Below are 21,809 nucleotides of genomic sequence, written 5' to 3'. Positions count from 1 at the left end.
CTGGTGAGGCATTATCTCTGCCCTTCAAAGGAGGATGGGGAACAGGTCAGAGATGTCATTCATAATAATAATGACTGACATTTATTAGGTGTCACCCTTTGCCAGGCTTGTGCTGTACTTTGCTCATTACATACATTAGCTCATTAATCCCTCCTGTCCCCCTAAAAGGTAGCTCGTCTCATGATCCCTTTTTCCAGATGGATAGTCTAAAGCTCAGAGAGATGAAGTGACTTGTCCAAAGCCAGGTGGCTGTCTGTGGCAGGGCGGGAATTGGAATCCAAGTCCGGTGGGTTCGCTAGACCACGGCGGACTGGCTCCCTACAGGAACACCAGCTCACATGGACACAGAAGGCACTTTGTGCCAGGTGCCACTCCACAGGCAGATTTTATCCAGGCAGGTGGGCTGCCTGATCTTATTTTTTGCACCCGGCTCCTACACTTTCAGCCCCCTCCCTCTGGCTCTTGGGGCCCCCATGGCAGCCCCAGGGCCTGAGTGGGCAGTTACCTTTGGCCGTGCTGAGCTTGCAGGTGTAGACACCACTGTCGTCCTCATGCACAGATGTGAGCAGCAGCTTGCATTTCCGGCCATCGAAATGCATCTTGCATTTGAGCAGAGCAGGCTGCAGCAGGCGGCCTCGACAGAGCCAGTCTACCTCCACGTCGGCAGGACCCGCCACCAGGCACTCAAACAGCGCCATCTCCCCGGCCCCCACGTCCACGTCCTGCAGGGGGGCCAGCACGGCCAATGACCGGCTTTCAGGATGTGCTGGGGGGAAAGCGGCCACAGGGGGGCACGCGTGGAATAGAGACACAACGAGGCAAGGGAGACACACACACACACACACACACATAAAGAGACAGACAGATACAGAGAGAGAGATGCATTTTGTTCCTTTGGAGACAGGGAAAGCCCGCCCGCCTGGCCGGGACAGCAAGGAGCTCCAGGGCCTGGCTTCAGGAGGGCCACCCAAGCTGGGCCAGGGAGGGTGAACTCAGGGGAAGTAGGAGGGAATCGAGGGCAGGGTATCTGAGAGGGCCACGGAGGAGCAGAGACGGCGGCGGAAAAAAAAAACAAAAACACAGCACACCAGCTGGGTACAAACTGGACTTTATTTGAGCTAAGAAACAGCTTTGTTCAAATATCTCCACACCCACGACAGCAGGCCCTTACTCTTTGGCCAAGCCTGGCTAACACCCTCATTCCCAGACAGAGCATCCCGGGCCCTGACAGTGAATAGGGGAGCCCCAGATGAGCCCTAAACCTGCCCAGAGCTGGACTCGGTCAGGCCTCCTCATCAGCGTAGGGCCCGAGGGCCTCTGGCTTTTGGTCTCTTGTGAAATAGAAAGTGTTGTGCCATTTGAAACCCGTTTCTGGAATGGTGAGTGCCCCGTCCCCTGTTTCATGAGTCTCTTGTCAGCAGCCTCCTGCCTCCCTAGGCCCCTCCAGCCTGTGGGTGCCATGCCCTGTCCTCTCCCACTCTGCCTCACCCCACACCAGCTCAGAGGCGTCCTTCCCTGACTGTCACAGACACACAGACAGACAAACAGAGAGACAGGGCCTGTAGCAGCGGTGACACATGCGCTCGCTGGGTGCTCCCCTGCAGGGAGAGACCAGGGGTGGGGGCAGGTGTCTTGATACCCTCATGGCTGCCCCTTCCTGGCACTCAGTCCATGTGGGGGCTCCCAGCCTGCCCAGCCGTATGTCCGCTTGGGGAGGAAGGGCCCATAGGGGCCCGTGGGCTATCCCAGGATGCTGCATGAGGTGGGAAGGGGATGGAATGGGAGGCTGGGAGAGGGGTCCAGGCCGGCGGGCCGGCAGGGTCTGTGGGCAGGAGGCAGTGAAACACAGCGAGGTCCGAGAGGTGCCTGAGACAGGGGCGCGGCTCGGAGGGTAGCGGGGGGGAGCGCAGGCGGCCCCCTGAGCTCACTCGCCTGTGTACAGACAAAAACCTCAGTCAGCAAGCGGCAGGTTAGTGCAGCACACACGCACGCACACCACGCAGACCTGGCTAGGGCCCTCTGCACGGAAAGCTGCCTCTGAAACCGCCAGGGTGCCCTGCCACTCAGCTCCCCCAAGATCAGCCTGCGGATGGAGGCACCGGCAGCCAGCCAGAGGCCGGGCGGGTCTCTGGGGTTCCTGGACAGGCGGAGGCTGTGGGCAACCAGGGAAAGGGCATTCACGGGCATCAGGGGCACCCGAAGCCTAGGGGATGTCAGGAGGAAGCCCAAAGAGAGAGAAGCACTGAGACGTGGGTTAACACAGAGAAGCAGGGCAGAGCCAGACCCCAGAAGGGAAGGAACAGGCCAGGGAATGGGGGCCGGATTTGGGTGCAGGGAGAGCTGAAGGACTCAAGAGACCAAGGAGGTGGCAGCCCCAAGAACGGGAGGCACAGGGCAGGTAACTGAGGCAGGCAGGGCCCGGTGGAGGTGACCCTGACTATGAGGGTCTGAGCTCCAGCAGGGGCTGGGGGTATCCTGCAAAGCTTTCTGAGCTGGCCTCTACCAGGAAGGGAGGGATGATGGCTGAGTGCAGGAGCTAAGGAGGGGTTCCCAGCCCTGAGGTGCTCACCGGGAAGGGTGAAGTAGAAGGCAAGGTTAATGGCCAGCCCTAGGGAGGAAAACCACCAGCCCACCAAGAGCAGCCTGGCTAAGGCCTGCCTGCTATCCCCGTTGCCTGAAAGGTCCCCTGCCCTTCTGCCCCAACTCCGCAGGGGCCTAGCCCTCTCCACATTCCACGGTCCTGCTCACCCTGGCACCCCTGGGGTCCCTACAATGATTCAAGCCCAAGTCACCCCAAGGGCCCCTCCGAACGGGTCCAGCTATCAGACTCTCCCCACTGCCACCTCCAACCACAGCAGCTTCTGCACAGCAATGGGATGGGTAGGAGGGTGAAGGGGCAAGAGGAGAGAGGCGGGGTGGGTGTGAGGGAGGAGCCTGGGAAGGGCAAGGTGACAAAAGCTTGGGAGAGTGTGGGGAGAGGACAGCTGGTGGCAGGAAGCAGGGTCTCTCTCTGGCTAGCATCAGGGACAGGTGTGATTGAGCACGGGGAAGGCCATACTGTGTAGTAGGCTGAGCTCTGAAAGATTCACCGTGTGCCCTTGAGCAAGTCACTTCCCCTCTCTGGGCCTCAGTTTACTCAACTACAACATAAGCGACCAACTACGGGATCTCTAAGGCCGAAAGTTGGCATCTGAGCAAGGATGAGGCAAGGGCTAGGGCCGTAGGGCTGGGGTGGGGGGTGGTTCATGGAGAGTGTGAGGCACTCACCTCTGACCTCCAGGCGGGCCTCACACTGCCGGGCACCATACTCGTTAACCGCTTTGCAAGTGTAGAAGCCAGCATCGGCCCGCTCGGCGGCCAGGATCCGCAGCCGGCACAACCCACCCTCTGCCTCCTCGGCAAAGCGCCGCTGGTCTGGGCGCACAGGCTGCCGGTTTCTCAGCCTGTCAGAGGGACAAGAACTCAGTCTGGGGGCCCAGGTCCTCACCTGTCCTTGCAGGCTCCTCACATCGTCTACCCACTTCCCAGATCTGCCCCTGGGTTTAGGGCCAAGTTTTCACCCCGACTCTGCCATCCCACCCCTCCCCCAGCAACTTCCGGAACACCTCTGCCTACTTGGATCTTACCCTTCTTGGAACCTAACCACAACTATTCAGCTCTTAATTGTTCTGAAACGTCTTTGTGTCTTATTTTTATTATTTATAATGAACAGACAGCTTTGCCACTTCCCAAAATGAGTAAGAAATAACTTACAATGTTAAAAAAAAAATCACATAGGGGACTAGACAATTAATCACAAATGAAAACTAAGACCCAGACTAATAAAACCCCAAGCAAACAGTAATCAGGGTTCCAGGCACCCGGGATAAAGCACTGTAGCCAAGGCCCCCCTGTAACCCCTGGTTTTGGCCGCTCAGAAACAAATTGTTATGCCCGGGCCTAGCACAGGGCTGGGCACAGAGCAGGCCTCGAAAATCACCCTGCTGTCACCTGACGGGGGTGGGCGAGGGCAGCCTTCTCTAAGAGATGACTCCTGCCCATTCATCACCAGCTGAACAGACAGGAGGACTTTTGCTACCCAACCCCCCCACCCCCACCAGAAGGAGAAGCCCCGAATGAGCCTGAACAAAGGGGCGGGGGGCATGTTCAGGGAGCGGCACCACTGGACCTGGGATGAGACCCCTGGGCAGATCACAGGGAAGTCCACAAAGGGTCCACTCCCCTCTCCCCAGAGCCAGGCCTCACAGGGCCAAGCCTGGAGCAGGGCAAGCTGACAGGGGTGCTGCTACTCACCAGGAAACCACTGGTTTGGGCTCCCCCTGCACACGGATGCTCATGGTGACATCTTGGCCTTCTCTTACTGACTGGTCCATAAGTGAGACCTGAAGGGGACCCCAAAGTGTCAGGGGAGACAATCAGGGCCCAGCTGTGGCTCCTGGGGGCCAGAGGATTCTGGGCCAGAGGCTTTTTGCACACCGGGCTGCCGGAGGCTGGCTCCAGATAAGAAGGGTTAATGGGGCCAAGCTCTAGGTCTTGTGCGAACCTGGTGTGGCCCCAAGAACAAGGGCACACATGAAGGAATGGGGGTGCCCAGGGGCTGCATGCTGGCTTCAGGGGTCTGACCTTGAAAGTGGGGGGTGCCTTGGAGCCCGTGTCAGAGGAGCGGCGGTTCTGGCTAGGACTGAGCTTCATGGTGGGGGTGCGGGGCCAGGTCTCTCCAGGCTCCGGAAACTCCTCTGGGGGGCTCAGGTATTCCTCGTCAGAGGTGATGGGGCTGCTGAAAGGTGATGTGGACCCGCCTGGAAAAGAGACAAAGGAGAGACAGTGGCACCGAGAGAGACGCCAGAGGAGGAAGGGGGGGACAGAGAATGAGAGAGCTGGGTAGATCAGCTCCAGATCAAGGACCTGATAAGGTCTGGAATGATCCACACAGCCCAGGAAGTAGGCCAGCCCTGACCTGACTTTACTTCATGGGGCTCCTACTTGCTTGCTGTGTGACCTTGCTCAGATGTCTCTTGTCCCCGAGCCCCTGAATCCTGCTCTGCCCCAAACCCTCCTAGCACTGATACTGTTGAACTTCCCAGTAGGAGAGCCATAGCAAATAGCCTGCGACAAGGGATTCAGGCTGCAGAGGGGCCTGAATGTGACACTTGAAATTCCACTGGAGCAGGGAACCCACATTCCTGGCATGGAACTGTAGGCTCCTAATGCGGATGGTCCCCAGAGTGGTATAGCCCAGGCACCCGTTTCTTGGGTGAGCTGGGCCTGGTGCAGAGGAACACACACCTCAGACAAGCCCCATCTGGGCAGTGCCAGGGCCAGTGAGGCGGCACTGTCCAGCCTGCCCTTCCCCCCCTCCCTTCTCAGCTTCCTGCCCCAGATACCCCAGAGGCACCTGTGGGCCCCAGCCCTAGAACATGGACACCCAAACTCTCAGGGGAGGGAAAAGCGGTTTGAGTCACCCACAGAGAAGGGCAACTCAGACTGGGGACGGGGAGGGGGGCACCAGTGTTCGCTTTCGGGGAGGGGTGTCCCCAGGGCCCTGACGCCCTCCCCTGCAACTGGCCAGGGGCCCAGCCTCACTGAGCTGGCTCCTATCCGACTACCAAATACAGACATGAATCCGCCACAGCCCCCTGGTCCCTCCTCCTGGTTCCCCCACCCCAAGCCCCTGTGGCCCGGCCCCCCACAGGGCTGCACCCCAACTCACCCGAGACTCTGCACACAGACCCCAGGCTGCGCCTGTCCTGAAGGCTCTGCCCTGGCACCAGGCCCTCTTGCTGCTTGCCCACTGCCCACCCCACCCAGCTCCCCAGGGAGCAGAAGCCCAGCCTGCCCAGCCCCACTCACTGCGCTGACCCTGCTGAGGCTCTCCACCGAGGGCCTGGGGGAGGGGAAGCAGCCTGAGGAGGGGAAGGAGGAGGTGGGGGCCCGCCAGGCAGGGACAGGCTGGGTGGCAGGCAGGCAGCTGGCTGGGAAGGTGGTGCCTGCTGAGACCACAAGCAGCCCGGGGCCCTGGAGCAGAGGGGGAGGAGCGGGGAGGGGCAGAGCAAGCGCGCGGCCTGGCTGTATTTAGCCACCCTGCTCATTCCCAAGCAGCAGGATCTGCCTTTTCTCTCTTTACAGTTTCTGGACCCTGACAAGAGCAAAGCCCCCTCACTGGCGCCTCAACTCAAAGTGCCGGGGCCTCAGTCCCAGTGGGAAGACGGGGTAGGCCGTATGCCGCAGCACCCAAGATGCCTGCCCTGAGCCGTTCATTCCGACAAACCCACCGCATGAGGCACTGATGGCAGATGGCCCTTGGGATGCCCCCTGTTCTGACCAAACCACCAAGATCCCCACATGGAAATGTGCTGACAAGCCTCAAATACTGGAGCCAGGCCATACCCTCTTTTCTCTGGTGCTGAGAATCAGAGAACTGTCAGGACCTTCGGCCTCCTTCCCAGAAATACCCCCCTCAACTTGATGGGGCCCCAAATCCCACCTCTGCCTCCCCCCTATTGCCATGGCAGGTTTGGCCCAGCACCACCCAGGGGCACTGGGCCTGCACCCACCTCTCCTCCTACCGGCTCCGACAGGGACACCTGTTGGCAATGGCCCCTTACCCTGTCAGCCTCACCAGGGCCAAGGATCATGAGGCAGGGGCTGCTTCTAGTAACGCCCCACAACTAGCAGCCATCTGCACTTGGGCTGGGGAAGGGGCTTGGAGATCAGCAGCAGAACAGGGGAGCTGCTGAAGAGAGGTCACATGGCCTTCTCTCCCCCCAACTTTTTAAAAAAAATCTATTCATCTATTATTTGAGAGACACAGAGCACATGCGCACACGTGACAGGGAGGAGCAGATGGAGAGGGAAAGAGAGAATCCCAAGCAGATTCCCCACCAAGCGCGGAGCCCGACATGGGGCTCAACCCTGTGACCCCAAGAGCATGACTCGAGCTGAAATCAAGAGCTGAATGTCCAATCGACTGAGCTACCCAGGCGTCCCCCCTCTCTCTCATCACCCTCCCCCACAAACCAAGGCCACATTCCCAAGCTATGACCTGTGTTTCCCAGCACTGCCAGTAAAGGAGGAGGGGGGACTGGCTGAGGAGGGGGGGCCACCATTCAGGTTGGCTGTCTTGAGGTGGAGGTGGGGAGGCAAGCCCAAATGGCATTTGGTGAACATCTGTCTGGGGCTTGGCCACCAGCTGATGCTGAGACCACAGGCATGGCTCCTGGAGGCGGGAGCCCCTTCCCTGCCATGGAGCCTGGTGACCACCAGGGTCACCTGGAGGTTGGATGGCGCTGCAGGCCCTCACACCCCCAGGGAGGGAGAGCAGAGATTAAAGCAGATTGGCAAGGTTTGCCGGGAGCCTCAGAGACCCCTGGTGGTGGTTGGGGGAACTGCACTCTGGGGGCAATCATGAGAATCAGGGTCCTCAGGCCCGCTCAAAGGTGGAGGATCTGTCTCCAGCTCCCAAAACCTCTGGGGTTCCACACCAGGCCCTGGCGCTACCCCACTTTTTACTAGCCCCACCACCAAAACCATCTTTGTAGCCAGTCCCTGTATCTCAGCCCTGCTCCACCCACAAGCCGGGCTCTCACGGTGGGAAACATCCTTACACCAGCCAGGAAGTGGGGAGCAGGTGCCCCCCAAACCTAACATGTACATACGCCCACCATGTGAATGCTGCCCCTACACACCCCACCACCCCTAGAACATGCTGACTCTGCACGTGTGTGGCCTTTCAACACCGCTCCCAGGTCGGCCTCACTTGAAAATACAGGTGTAAGGGAGCCCTCAAGGTGTGTGTGAAGGGGTAGGGTGGGGCTCTCCCTCCCCAGACCAGCACATTCAGCTCAACACCGGTCCCAACATCCCTTGAGACATTTAAGGGTACACAGAGTCGCAGCCACCTACATGAAAGGCCTTCTACACCAGGGCTTCTCACCCACCTACATCAGGACCACCTGGGAGCCTATTTAAACCATAAAGTCCTGGGCTTCACTTACTCTGACCTGAAGAATTAGATTTCCTAAAACGGAGGTCAGGAAACTACATTTTTAGAAGGCACTCCAGGTGGGGCACCTGGGTGGCTCGGTCGGTTAAGCATCTGCCTTCGGCTCGGGTCATGATCCCAGGGTCCTGGGATCAAGCCCCGCTTCGGGCTCCCTGCTCAGTGGGAAGCCTGCATCTCCCTCTGCACCTTTGCTCCTGCTCTCTCTCGCTCTCAAATAAACCTTTTTAAAAAAGCACTCCAGGTGATTCTTATGTGCATGAAAGTTTAGGGACCCCTATGATCCTCATGGGAAGAAGACGACCCTAAGAGGTGAATTCCATCTTATCTGGCCACTAAACAAACTTCAGGGCAGGGTTCTGAACCTCAGAGGTCTGGCTCCACAGCTCAAGTGTACCATCTGGCCTCCCATCTTGAGCAAGGTCCCTGACTCAACAGCAGGGATTTTCAAAGTTCACGGTGCATCGGGATGGAGCTTAAACCCCAGACTGCTGTGCCCCACCCCCAGAGTTTCTGATGCTCTGGGTATGTTACTGCACATCTCTAACATATTCCCACAGTGGTGCAGATGCTGCTGGTCTGGGGACCACACTTGGAAGACCGCTGCTCCGGGGACTTCTTGGCTAACTCAACCTCCTCCACTCTTGGGCAGATCTTCACTAGTACCCCTTACAGATGCGTGTCTGGCCCAGCCTCTGCATGTCACCCAGGTTGTACCAGGGGCTGGGAAAGTCACACAGATCTCTACCCCCCACACACAAACCACTACCTCACACACAATCCTGCGGTCCACATAGCCCCGGACCATCCAGAAAGGCCTCCAGGTATGGCTACAGGGGCTAAGAAGTGGCCAAAGCACGGTCATGATTTCGGGAGCCTTCTGGCTGGTAGGGATGACAACCCCAATACATACACAACTCGAACAGTGAGCAGGAATAATAAGGAGGCAAGAGAAGGGCAGATGAGGGCCACAGAGAGCAGATTCCTTTGGGCTCAGGGAAGACAGGGTAACTGAGGGAAAGGGTGGTATAGGAATTAAGAGTTTGGTTGAAGCAGAAAAAAAAAAAGGGAAAAAGTCTTTCTGGAGGAGGAAGCTGTGGGAGCAAATATTCAGATACAGCAAGAACACGCAGACAATTGTAGCTCAACATGCTGGCCACCGAACTGGGTAAAGCTGAGAGTTAGAGTGGGTGCCTCCCACTGCCTCAGCGACCTCCAGACACCCTCAGGTCGTCCTCAGGTCCGGACAGTGGAGGCCAGCTTCAGGAGTGGGGCCTTCACTCGGAAGGTGAAGGGGAGCTCCTCGAGGCTTCGGAGGGAGGGAAGGGGTGACACGTGGGCGTTAACCAGCTCGCCTGCATGGCCCGGCCATTCCCAACCCGCGTTCCACAGGCGCTGTCTCCAGAGGCCATTCCTCTAAACGTCTGCCGTGGTCGCGCCACCGTGGAAGACAGTGAGGCCGAGGAAAAGGGAGATGCGGGCCGGCCTGCAGCTGGAAACGCACCCGTGCCACCGTGGGCATTGCCCCCTCCAGAGGAGAAGAAGAGGTTTCTGTTTTGGTTTCAAATGGACAAGGAAGCAGAGAGAACTTGCCAGCCGGCCTGACCTAGCCATAGAGACAGTTAATTCCCCATGTGCGCTTAGGTGGGGTTGCTCCGCGTTGGATAAAGCACTGGCACCCACAGGAGATTAGGTGCCTGTTCTTCTGACAGGCTGAGCATGATAACCCCCACTCTGAGGGAGAAGCCTTGGGAGACACCCCGCAGGGCCAACCTGCTTCTGGAAGACGGGAGTCGGGAGGAAGGGCTGAGTCTGGTCAAGGGACCACGCTGTTTTTTTCAGATGCTGTCCAAACCTCCTTCAAGGATGGGCAGCAGGATCATGTGGCATTCCAAGATGCCCCCCATCTGTCAGCAGCTCCTGCCTTCACAGGGAAGAAGCTGTAATTCCGCAGCAGCCATGGCCAGGAGAAAGGGCAGGGGCACATGCTGGTGCCTTTCCTTTTATTCTCTGGCCCCCCATAACCAAACTGTTCAGTGTCAGTCATATGGGGGGACCAGAATGAGTTTGAAAAGCCACATCCTTTGGCCCAAAGGTCTTCAGCTACATCCTCATTCCCACAGAGCCTCATAAATCTTACCAAGTAAGTAGCCCAGGGGTATACGGACCCTCACCTCACAGAGGAGAAAACTGTGGCCAGCTAAGGAAATGTGAAGAGGCCAGGGTCTCAGCTGCAAAATGCTAGAACCTTGGCTTCAAATATACAAGATCTGTGCTTGAGGGAGGACTGAAGGCAGCAGGATGGAGCCCTGATATCCCCCTTCCTCCTGACCAGCACCCAAAGGGCCTTCTGTCAGGACCCAAGGTGGAGGTGAGCCGAATGTGCTCCCACCAGGCATGCAGGGAGACAAAGCAGGATCACAGCCACAGTGGAGATGAGGAGTCCAGAGAGGAAGGACCCACCCACAGAGGGCATCGGCAATCTCTGCCTCCCTCCCCCCTCCACCTCGGCCACCCAGCGTGAGCTCATGAGCACAATTCTTCCTTAACCCTGAACCTCTTCCAAGTAGCAGGGAGGGGACAGTAAGGAGTGACGGTTTGGGAGACCCAGGGACAGGGCTTCACATCATGATCAGCCCCCAACCGGCCCTCTGCTCCTAGAGCTGAGCACCCCAACAGGCACTAGCCACCTGAGACTACTTACATGCATATTCATTAAAATGGAAATAAAAGAAAAATCCAGTTCCTTGGTCACACTAGCCACATTTCAGGAGCTCAACAGCCACACGTGGCTAGTGGCTACCACACTGGACTGGGCACATATGGAACATTTCCCCCATGGCAGAAAGTTCTACTGATCAGCATTTCTCTAGAGCAGTTTGCTGAAGCTTTCCAAGTCTTAGGAACCTCATGCGTAATGTGGGCATAATAACAGAACCTACCACCCAGGGCAAGAGTAAATATGGTAACCCAGTCAACACAGAGTCTGGTATGTAGGAAGCGCTTACTAGATGCTAACTACTCATCTTCTTTTCATCTGTCATCCACCTAAGCTTATTTGCTTCACACGTGAGTATTTCCAGCACCCAGAATCACCTGTTGCTTACAACGTCCCTAGGCAGATTATAAGTGCTCAATAAAGGTTGCTGGCCTTGGGCTAGTTCCATGCCACTTCATTCTCCATGTTTCTGTCTTCCTATCTGTAAAATGGGAATATCACCACCTATCATGTCCTTCTCCAAGGGACAGATATGGGGTGATGTAGCTCAAATAAGAGGACAGGTGTGAAAGGACACTCTCCAGAGAGATGCAGAACTTGGCAGCCAGGCTGTATCAGTAAATGCTTGTGTGATAGATGTGGGCAGCTAAGAATGCTCAGCTTCAGGTAAGCATACCTCTCACACTCCCCAACCACCCGTCCCAATACACACACACCCTTTGGGAGAACGACTATGGCCTCAGCGGAAGTACTCAGTGGGCTGGCTGGGACAGGCTGGAAGGGGCCTGGAGCTGGGGGGTGATGAGAACCAGACCCTGCCCTCAAACCACAGTGCCTGAGTAATGGTGTAATGGGTATGGGAATGGGTAACTGGACAACTAAATTTGTCTAGTTATCCATTTCCTCTTCCTGTGGTTCCCAACCAGGAACTGAGATCTGTGGGCTCTCCAAAGCAGGCCCTTTGGGGGTGGGCACCCCAAGAGGGCACTGTGCAGCCAGCCCTGGTTTTTAGGGCTCTAGTGTGGGGGATTAAGGAATAAGAAAGGGGGGGTGCCTGGGTGGCTCAGTTGTTAAGCGTCTGCCTTCGGCTCAGGTCATGATCCCAGGGTCCTGGGATCAAGCCCCACATCGGGCTCCCTGCTCTGCAGGAAGCCTCCTTCTCCCTCTCTCACTCCCCTCTGCTTGTGTTCCCTCTCTCGCTGTGTCTCTGTCTGTCAAATAAATAAATAGAATCTTAAAAAAAAAAAGGAACAAGAAAAGGAGGTGGTTCCAGGAGGCCTCTTCCTATCAGACACTCTCTCCCTCGGCTGGCTCCCCCGCTTCCTGCCTGCCCCCTGCCTGCAGCCACACTGCCTGACACCCCTTCTTAGCACCCCCCCCACTCCGCACACAGTCCAGGCCCGAGACCCCCGCCCCTGCCAAATGTCTGTGCCACCCCCTGGTTCCGCCCACTCCGCTGCTCTCCAGGTCCACTGGCCCTGGTCCAGCCGCTCTGGACCAAACAGTGCCTTGTAGGGGAAGAAAGTCTGCTTCCGCCAAGAGAGCCCTGGGGCGGAGTCAGCATGACTTATGGGGGCTATTCTCTGGGGGCAAAGCCAAGTGCCACTGCCTAATGCGATGAAGCCTTTCCGGCTCCCCAGGGTGGGCTGGGGGGGTAAGGCACAGACACGCCATGATGGGCTGAGGGCCCAGAGGCTGGGAAATATGGAGGAGCTGGGGCCGCAGGCCTGGCAAGGGCAGGGGAGGAGTCCCTAAGACAGTCTGGACAATGAGCAGAAAAGGAAAAGGCAGCTTTCTGGAGCCTCATGGAAACCTGGGCACAACGGCACCCCTCAATAACACTAACAGCTAACATTTGTCTACAGCTTGACATAAATCCCATTCACGCATTTGCTTTTGTTCAAGAGGATAGTAGAATTATACAAATGAGGAAACTGAAGGGCAGGGAGGTTCAGTACGACAAACAGAGCTCCCAGTCTAGTGCAGACAGCTGCCTTGCCCCAAGCCTCCTTCCCAACCTTAAAAGGCTCCCAAATGGGCCACAAGCCAGTATTGGGGCACCCTCCCCAACCTCCTTGCCAAATCTCAGCCCAAGCCAGGTATTGACCAGAGTCCTGAAGCCAGCCCCAGGCCCCCTGAGGAGAGCTGGGAGCTGAGTCACAAGCCAGATCCCAGAGGTGATGGAAGGACGGAAGCATGTCTGGAGGGGACGGCATGATTCAGCGTGGTGGGAGGGGCGAGGAAAAGGAGAAAGGCTAAAACACAGCCTCCTGGGAGGGGTATGTAAGCTACGGAAGATGAAGGCCTGCTGTTCTGCAAAGGCAGGTGGGTACAAACAAAAGGATCAAAGGCAGGACTGGGGCTCAGGGGAGCTACCACCAAAATCACCCTTATCGTGAAGGTACAGAAGTCCTGGGCCCACAGCAAGACAGACTCTGTAACCTCCTATCATATCCAGTGAGAGAAAGGGACGGAACAGCATGGACTGCTCCCAGTCCGGGCACACCCAGCCCCTCCAGCTGCCTCTCTACATCCCAATGTCTTTCAGGGCCCCTGCGCCTCTCAATCCAGCACCCCATAACACTGACCCACTGCTTGATGCTCCTCTGCCCTGCACTGTCCTCCAACCTAGGTTCTCTGATTTAGCTTGATGACCCAGAGCTAATATCCTTGCGGGTTGAGTCTGTGTCTTTTCCTTCTGGAACCCGCCCCCTACCCAGCCTCACCTCCCCCGCCCCCACTGCCCAGGATCAGCACACTGTCAGGCCCAGCAACCTGAATGGGCAGAACTAGCCATGCACACTGACACCAGTCCAGCCCTACCCTGAACCTGAAAGAAACTGGGCTTACACCCAAAGGAAGCAGTCCAACAACAAGTGAGAGCTTTCGTAAAAATAGAAAGCAAGGCGGCCTCAGTCACAGCCATCTCCAGAGAGGTGCTCTCAGCTACCTTCTCTTCAGGGCTTTGGGTTCAACAGAAGGACCGAGGGAGTGGGGAAGGGTTGTGGCACTTAAAAGCATCCTTTTTACTGGGTGGGGGAAGGGGTACCCTTCTAGAGGAAATGACCTCAGAAGGCTCCTGATGGCTTTTAAGCCCTTTGAGCTGGGAGATTCTTTTTCGCAGAGACTCAAGGAGAATTTGCTTTCCCCACAGGACCATTTTCAGGGAAATGCCAAGGGAGGATGGCATTTAGAGGATGCATGAAGACAAATTTCAGAGACTTCATGAATTGGCCTGGGGTGTGCCTTTGGGAATCTGGCCCCCGCTCTGAGGCCGGGCCACTTGGAATGCTTCCAGCAGAGCAGCCGACATGTGAGAACGGACAGTGCATGCGGGCCGAGAGTCTGAGCTCTAGGCACGGGAGTGGGACGGGTCACTGCTCATCCCACCCGGGACCCGGGGCCCACAGGCTCCCTACCAGGTCTCACGGCCAGTGCGGCGGCACAGCTGGCCTGACCCAGCTCGTTGGTGGCGGTGGCTGTGTAACTCCCGGCATCAGCCGCCCGGGCCTCCCGGAGCAGCAGGGTATGCCGCTCGCCCTCAGCCCGGATGAGAAGGCGGCCATCACTGCGCAGAGCAGACCCATCCCTCTGCCAGGACACTGTGGGGAAGGAGCGGTGTGACTGGTTGCCATGGCCCACAGCAGTCCACTGGGGCAAATCTCCCCTCACCCCACACAGAGCCCAAACCACTCTGCTCCCCACCCTAGGGATTCCTGAGGACTCCCCCGCCCCCATCCCAGCCCACCCCATTCACAGAAGCCCAGGCCTGCCCTCCCCTCTCCCGGGGGATTCTGAGAAAGCTCCCGAAAAACACACACAGGGGACGGGCCAGCCCCATGGAGCAGATGTCCCTCCTCCCCTACCTCCCCCTCTCTGTGTCTCAACCATAGCCTGGGCCCAGTCCTGGAGCTCACCTTGGGGTGGGGGATTGGCAGTGATGATACACTTGAGCAGCACATCTGCCCCTGGGGCCGCCACCACATTCTGCAGGGGGATCTCGAACACAGGGGCCTCGAGGGGCTCTTCTCCAGCGGACACATACGAGTCATCCGAAGACTCTGCCGGAGACATGGGTGACAGGGTAAGGGGACACGGTCCCTGTGGGGATGACTCAGGGGGAGAGCGGATAATGGTATCCTCGGATCTTAGAAAGCCAAACCCAGGGAGAAGGGCTTCTAGAAGGTGGTGGTTGGGGCATCAAGGGGTCTCTCTCCTGAATGTCCTGAGACAGGGAAGAAAAGACAGGGGGCGGGGGGCGTTCTCAAACAGGACAGGGCAGCCAGGACTCTACATTAGTTTGGCTTCTCAACTTCAGCCACAGTCACTGTGGTTTCTGGAGGAAGGCCCGGACTGTGTCGTGCGTGTCTATACAAATCAGTCACCACGGAGGGTAGATCAGGCCCTGTTTTATGCAAGTGCTCTTAGCAGCAGCGCAGATACGACCAGCTTCCAGACAGTACAAGCAAACAGCAACCCAAGTCCTAAGCAGTAATACCGCCGTCACAGGGCAACATGGGGTAAACGGTCAAATAAGTTTTGGATTCAAAAGAGTGAGCAGCTGGTGGGTCCAGTAGCCATCTGAGAGCCTCATGAATCGGCTTTGATCCCGTCCATCCACCAAACAGTAACACTGCATTTACCGCACGCTAAGCTCTGTATGAGTACCAGGGAGACAGCAAGACATAAGAAGTGCTTACAGGAAGCTTGTGCACACAAAGACATCCTAAAGCTCCACAGTAGTGGATCCCTCTGGGTACTTTCCAACTCTGACCTCCTATAAGCTAGACAAGGTACAGTCTGGTAGGTAGCCAAAGGAGCAGTCAGAATCCCAATTACGCTGTTTTCTAGCTCCATTACCTTGGACAAATTAGATAACCTCTCTGTGCCTCTGTTTTGTTATCTGTAAGATGAAGCTGATAAATAACATCCAACCGCTTGCAGAGGTGGCATACAAATTTAAATAAAATAACGCCCCTAAGAGCCTGGGACACACAGTGCCTGTGTTGTGCTATGTAATAATGTGGCTAATAGGATGATGGGCAGGTACCTAATTATCTTTAAAAACTTTAAGATGGTAATCCTTAAGTGAAAGATAAAGTAATTCTGATGATGAAAAATCCAAGGTGGTAAGCGCAATGAAAGAGACCCTGACCAGGTGTCCTGGGTGCAGTGAGCAGAGGCATCTGGCCTGGGAAGCATCAAGGGGTGGGAGCAAACCGAGGATGGCTTCCTCTGCCTCCATCCAGGAGTGGACCCCAAGCTGGTGTTCAGGGTGAGCAGAATTAGGAACAGGGGCATTCTGGCTGGTGGCCACCATCCACAGGAGGACTAGGAGATGACACTCAGGCTGGCATGTGCCCACAGTCAGCTCAGCCATACAAGGACTCAAGGATGGGAGAGAGGCTAGCTTGAAAGACTGGGTCCGATCTTCGCGGCTACGGATGGGTCAGGGAATAGTCCTGGGATGGAAGCTGAGTTGGCTGGACCAAAGCTCGCCTCTACCCGGGACCTGACATTATTTACTGAGATGGGTTTCCGTCTCTTCCCACACAGAGTGGTGGAGTTTGGAGGAGCTCCTTAGGTTTCCACCACTGCCTTCCACCATGGTTAGATCCTTGACCCAGCAGCCCAGTGGACCCAGAGCACCTACAAAGGCATCTGGGCACCTTTGCTCAGCTCCACTCAGCCTCCACTCAGCCTCCACCACAACACACTAGCTCGCTGCCTCACCAGCAGGCAGGTTCTAGCACCAGGACCTTCACAATCCTTCACTCTAAGTGGAACCTGGGTCTATAGCTTCCCTGTGAAACCACACCCTTACAACTGCCCCGCAGCTCTCCCCAAACACCCTCCCACCCAGCTCCCAGCAACTTCTCGGCCCTCCCCAGGGCCTTACCCAGCTCAGGGGAGGTGGGCCGGGCCCGACGACCTCTGCCCTGGCTGTGGGCACCTCGGCGGTCCCAGGCCCCCCAAGGACCGTCCTCCTCGGGCCCTCTGCGCAGCCTCTTCTCAGCCTCAGGCCCCGCCCTGTTCTTCTCCAAGGTCTGAGGCACAGCGGCACTCTCCTGGCCTGGCATGGCCCAGGGCAGGAAGCGCACGGCCTGTGCTGGGGGCTCCCGCTTCCGACCCGGGTGTGCTCTCGTCCTGGCCTCAGGGGGATCCGTGGCGGCAGGGGGCGGCACGGGGCTCCGGCACTCCTGGATGGCTCTGCCCCGGGTCAGCGGGAACTGGTCCCGGCGCTTAACCTCCTGCTGCGGGCCTTCCCCCAGCTCCGTCCTGCCCGCCGGCCCGCGGCTCCTGGGCCTCCCCTGCTCGTCCCCGGGCTTCCCCACGACGCTCGGAGGGGGCGGCGAGGCGGCGGGGCTCTCGGCCCGTGGGGTCTTGGGGGTGGAGGGCTGGGAGAAGAGCGGGGGCTCGCCAGGCTCTCGAGGGGACGGGGCGCGCTGCAGCGTGGCGCGCAGGGACTCGTGCGAGCGCACCAGCTCCTCCCGCGACGTGGAGCGACGGATGCGGCCCAGCTCCTGGGCGAAGCGCAGCTCGAGGTCGGAGGCCGCGCTGCGCTGCCGCGTGCGCTCGTCCAGCGAGGCCGCCTTCTGCTGGAAGAGGCGGCGCCGCTCCGCCACGCTGCCGGTGGCCCGCAGCTCCTCCTGCGAGGCCCCGAGTGTGCCCCAGGGCGCTCCGCCCTCGGACTTGGGCTGCTCCAGCGAGCGGGCCTTGCGCAGGGGCACCCATGGCCGCAAGGGCGCCGGCGGTGAGTCGCTGCGCTCCAGGCTGCGCCGTCGCTCCTCGAAGAACTGCAGCTTGTCCAGGATGCGGGAGCCGGCTCGCACCAGCCTGGGCGAGCGGCCCAGCGCCGACAGGCGGCCGGAGGCCTCGCTCAGTGGCGTCTGGGGCCGGGACTCCGCCGTGCCCGCCAGCGAGGGCCCCGACGACTTGGACTTTTTCCCTCGCTTCTCTTCGGCGGTGGCGTCCTCGGGCAGCACGGGCTCCTGAATGCGCCGGTGGGGCGATGTGGGGGTGGCCGGGGGCTGGGCGCTGAGTCCCGGCGGGGGCCGCTTACCCACCCGAGGGGACGGTGGGGGCAGCAGTGCGGATTTGGAGGGAGGCGGTAGGGCGGGGCGACGAGGGGCTTCACTGGCCGGCTGAGGCTGAAGATCAGGCTCCTCCCTGTGCAAGCCGCTCTGAGGGACACTGCTGCAGAACCAAGACGAAGAGGGGTAGAAGATTTAGGGGTCTCCCCTCCTAGACCTTCAGCTCGTGATAGGAATTGGACGGTGGGGCATGCTGGGAAGGCTTGGGGGTGACATGGGTCAGACCCTCTCCCCCCTCCCCAGGAAGGAACAGCCAGAGCAGGTGCTGGGGAGAGGTTGGCAGCCCTTGCACCAGAAGACTGGGCTGGTGGCTGGGCCCAAGTACAGACTCAGCCCCTGGGGCTCTGGCCAGGCCCCTCCCCCCAGCCCCAGAAGCTGGGAAACAGCAGAAACAGAACTGAGCGGTGAAAGAGAAAAGAATGAGCTTAGGACCCAAAGGATGAAGTGGTGAGGAAAGGCAGGAAGGTTGGATGGGGCGGGGCCCTCTCAGGAATGCAGCCTCCCACTCATTCCTGTCCCCAGCTGGCCCCCACAGCCCTGCCCATCCTCAGCAGGAGTACCCCTAGAAGAATAGGCACTAGCCTTCTGGGAGCTGATGCCCTATCTCAGGGACTACCTAGCACCTGAGGTGCTTCACCAGACCTGAGACCCTCACCAGTGAACACAGCAGGTGGCAGCTGAGGTCCCTGGGGTGGGAGACTAGAAGAGCCAGGTTCTCCTTCCCTTTGATCAAGTGCCCCTACCACAGGCCTTTGACTTTGTCCTGCCTCTGGGAAAATTACCTTGAGTCCTTTGAAACCACGCTGCCACCTCTGCCCCACCCCACCCCCAGCGCAGAAGCTCCCCAAAGGGGTATGCTCAGGAATAACTCAGCTCAGAAATAACTACTGCGTGGGCCTGGAGAAGGGGTGTGGGAGAAGAGGAAGAAGGAAGGAGCTGGTCAGCTCAGAGTACCCCTCTCACCACAGAGCTTTGCTGCCCAAGAGCTGGGCCTCAGTTTCCTCCCTCTGGACTCTTGGGGGACACATCAAGCAAGGAAAGGAATCCGAGATATTAACATCATACCTAACACGTTAGAGAGAGCTTAATAAAAACTCAGGAAATGGCTCACTGAATCCTTACTGGGGGCCAGGCATGTACTAAAGGCTTAAAATGCATTCATTCCTGTCATCCTCACAACAGTCCTCTGAGCTAGCAGCTGTCTCCATTTACAGATGAAGAAACTGAGGCTTAAGAGGTAAAGTGACTCACCAAGGTGACACGGCTAGGAAATGGCTGGTGCCAGGATTGAAACCCAGGCAGTCTAACTCCTGAGCCCTTATTCCCTCCAAATGTCTAGGATTCTGAGGGCACGGAAGGGAGGAGAAATAGGGTACTGGCCACAGCAGAAGTTCTAGGGGTGCCTGAGTGGAAGGCTGTTTCGCACTACCTGGGGCAGCCACCCGCCCCCCCGCCCCTCAGGCCCCACCTCTGACTGGGGCGGGGGGGGGGGGGAGGGGGGGAGAGGGGTGAGGTGCAGAATGGCAATCCACGGTGCCCTGAGGGAACAGAACCTCAGCCAGCCACCTGCGGGGAGGCAGAGTCTACTCTGGGGGAAGGACAGCAGAGTCCCCGCTTCTGGGAACTGGGTTAAGGCTCCTAGAGAAATCCGAGAGAAATCGGGGACAGCAGAGGAGGCCTCTTGCCAGCAGTTCTGAGTGCTAGGCCAGCCTCTGTACCACAGACATCACTAAGGAAATGGGTTCCTCAGAAGTTGCCATAGCAACTCCAGGCTCAGGCTGAGGCCTGGCAAAGGAAGGCAGGGAAGGAAAAGGCAAGTCCAGGGCTCAGGAGCGCCTGGTTCATGCCAACCACATAAAGCCAGGGAGCCTCCCCTGCCCCAGACCTCTCCCCTGCCTACCACTAGCCACCCCAACCACCTTCAAAACAGCCTCCCCCCACCAGGCTCCTTCTCTCTCCTCCATGATGGTCCCCCCCACACACACACACCCATACCCATCACAAGCTAGGTCCCTCTCAGCTCCCCAAATGTCCCCCCAATACCTCCATCATCAGCCACTCCCCTCTTCTACTATAGCACTCCCTCTTTTATCTGCCAGCCCCCAAATCTCCAAAAAGGGCTCCAAAGCCTCACTCCAACACCTCTGCTCCGCTCTGCTCAGGCTCCTCGCCACCCCCTGCCAGGACAACCTTCACCACTGCCCTGCCCCGCCCCTGCACAGGCATGTCCCACCAGGCCCTCACATGCTCCTGGCCTGCACCAGTCCCAGCCCTCTGCCTCTACCCCAGCCCCTTGACTCCAGCCCTCCCTGCCCGCCCCTGCCTCCCACACAGCCCACATCCTCTTGCTTTCCCAGGCCCCTGGCCCCATCGACTCCCTGACCACCTCATTCTCTTCTCTCTCCTGGCCACGCTCATGCTCCCTTGCTCTCCTGCTCTCTCGGGAGCTGCTTTGCAGAAAGCTTCCATTCCTCCCAGAAAAAGGCCCACATGGGAACAGGAATGTGCAGAGAGAAGAAAAGGCAGCAGCTGCTGAGACAGCAGGCACGGAGGGGGCCCGGGGGGGGGGGCGGGGAATCCTGGGGACAACTGCAGCCCGAATGGGCGAGGTGGGAGAGGGCCCCTGGGAAAGCGGAGATCTTGGAGGGGATGAGGAAGGGACAGAGGGGTCCACGAGACCATGGCGATGGCACAGGTGGGAGCAGGAGGCTGTGGGTGGTGACAGCACAGGAGGAGGGAGGATGCGGTGTGGGAGGACAGAGTAGGTAGCCGGGGCCAGGGTGGCAGCAGGGGCGGTGAAGTGCACAGAGGGACGGATGGTGCAGGGGAAAGAGGGGTGGAGGCTGAAGGAGTGGTGAGGGGCAGTGCGGGACGGCATGGTGAGGCGGAAGAGTGCGGGCCCGGGTGAGGCCATTACTTACACGTGGATGGAGAGCGCCCGTCCTCTGTACAGACTGAATGCGCTGCCATACAGGTCACTGGACACCGAAAGGCTATCCTCTGACCCCCAGCTTGCGCCCACCAGATTAGCTCGAGACGCCCGCACCAGCGGCTCCACCCCCAGGTGCCGTGGCCCGGCCCCGGTTGCCTGTGCTTGCCTTGGGCTGCCCGGGAGGCGGCGGGAGCCACCCCTGCTGCCCGCTTCCTGCTCCAAGACCGTCTGCCCGCTGCCCCACCAGCTCACTTGCTCCTCTGACGTGCCTGTCACGGAGGTCGGGGGTGTGTCCAGGGAGGTGCCCACCAGGGTGTCGGAGCCCCCTAGAGAAAGGAGCACGGTGAAGCCCAGGCACCTCCTGGGGGAAGCCTGCCCGCCTGCTCTTGGAGCAGCCCAGATAGCTCACCCGTGGGGGTGCTGAAGTCCCCGTCATCCCGAAGCTCCAGGCGCTGGGTCCCCTGTACATCGCTGATGTCATCCTCGCCCGTCTCGGAGTCTAGAGAAGAAGGGGTCTGTGTGGGCAGGGCCCTCCTCCCTCTGACTCCCAACTCTTCCCCGTGTCTCCTCCCGCCTCCCCCGCAGCAGGCTCCATCTTACCCACGGCCGGGGCTGCCACACCTATTTTCTCCCCTCTCTTATTACCCCGCTCGTCCCCACACCCATGCTGGGCTGCTCAGGCCAGTCCTGTGGCTTCACCTCTGAGCCCCTGGTGACTCACGCCTGCCTCCTTGGCCCTTGAGGCCACCTGCCACCGCCCCTCCCAGCCCCTTGCTGGATTACCAGGGTCTCAGCCCTCCCCATCCTGGCCTGTCAGTTACAGCATATCTCCTGTGCAGCCCCCAAATAACAAGATCCTAGGTTCCAAGCCTCTAAATTTTGGGTTCCGGTACCCCCAGGAACAAAGGGGAGTCACCTCAGAGTTGTACTGTCAGGGCACTCGACCAACCGCAGGGCCAGCCTGTCCTCCACCCCAAACCAGCCGGAACACATCAGGGTGCAGCTGAGGCAGGGTGAGGAGAGGCCAGGGTCGGGCAGGGAGGAAGGGGGAGTGGAGGGTTAGGG

At 58.7% G+C, this 21,809-nt stretch overlaps 1 protein-coding gene across 1 annotated transcript in view; it reads right to left on the bottom strand.

The window, feature by feature from the left end:
• The window catches only part of SPEG (striated muscle enriched protein kinase), a 55,539-nt gene that overhangs the window by 25,174 nt on the left and 8,556 nt on the right, over positions 1-21,809 (bottom strand). Inside the window, 9 exon segments of the mRNA XM_027590581.2 lie at positions 506-766; positions 3,268-3,443; positions 4,294-4,382; positions 4,624-4,799; positions 14,138-14,320; positions 14,636-14,779; positions 16,618-17,915; positions 20,734-21,070; positions 21,154-21,243. Coding sequence (XP_027446382.1) covers positions 506-766; positions 3,268-3,443; positions 4,294-4,382; positions 4,624-4,799; positions 14,138-14,320; positions 14,636-14,779; positions 16,618-17,915; positions 20,734-21,070; positions 21,154-21,243 — 2,754 coding nt within the window.

Source organism: Zalophus californianus, chromosome 3 (genome assembly GCF_009762305.2).
Source record: "Zalophus californianus isolate mZalCal1 chromosome 3, mZalCal1.pri.v2, whole genome shotgun sequence".
Classification (NCBI taxonomy): Eukaryota; Metazoa; Chordata; class Mammalia; order Carnivora; family Otariidae; genus Zalophus; species Zalophus californianus.
The sequence above is the reverse complement of the archived record's forward strand: the minus strand, read 5'-3'. Positions and strand labels throughout refer to the sequence as shown.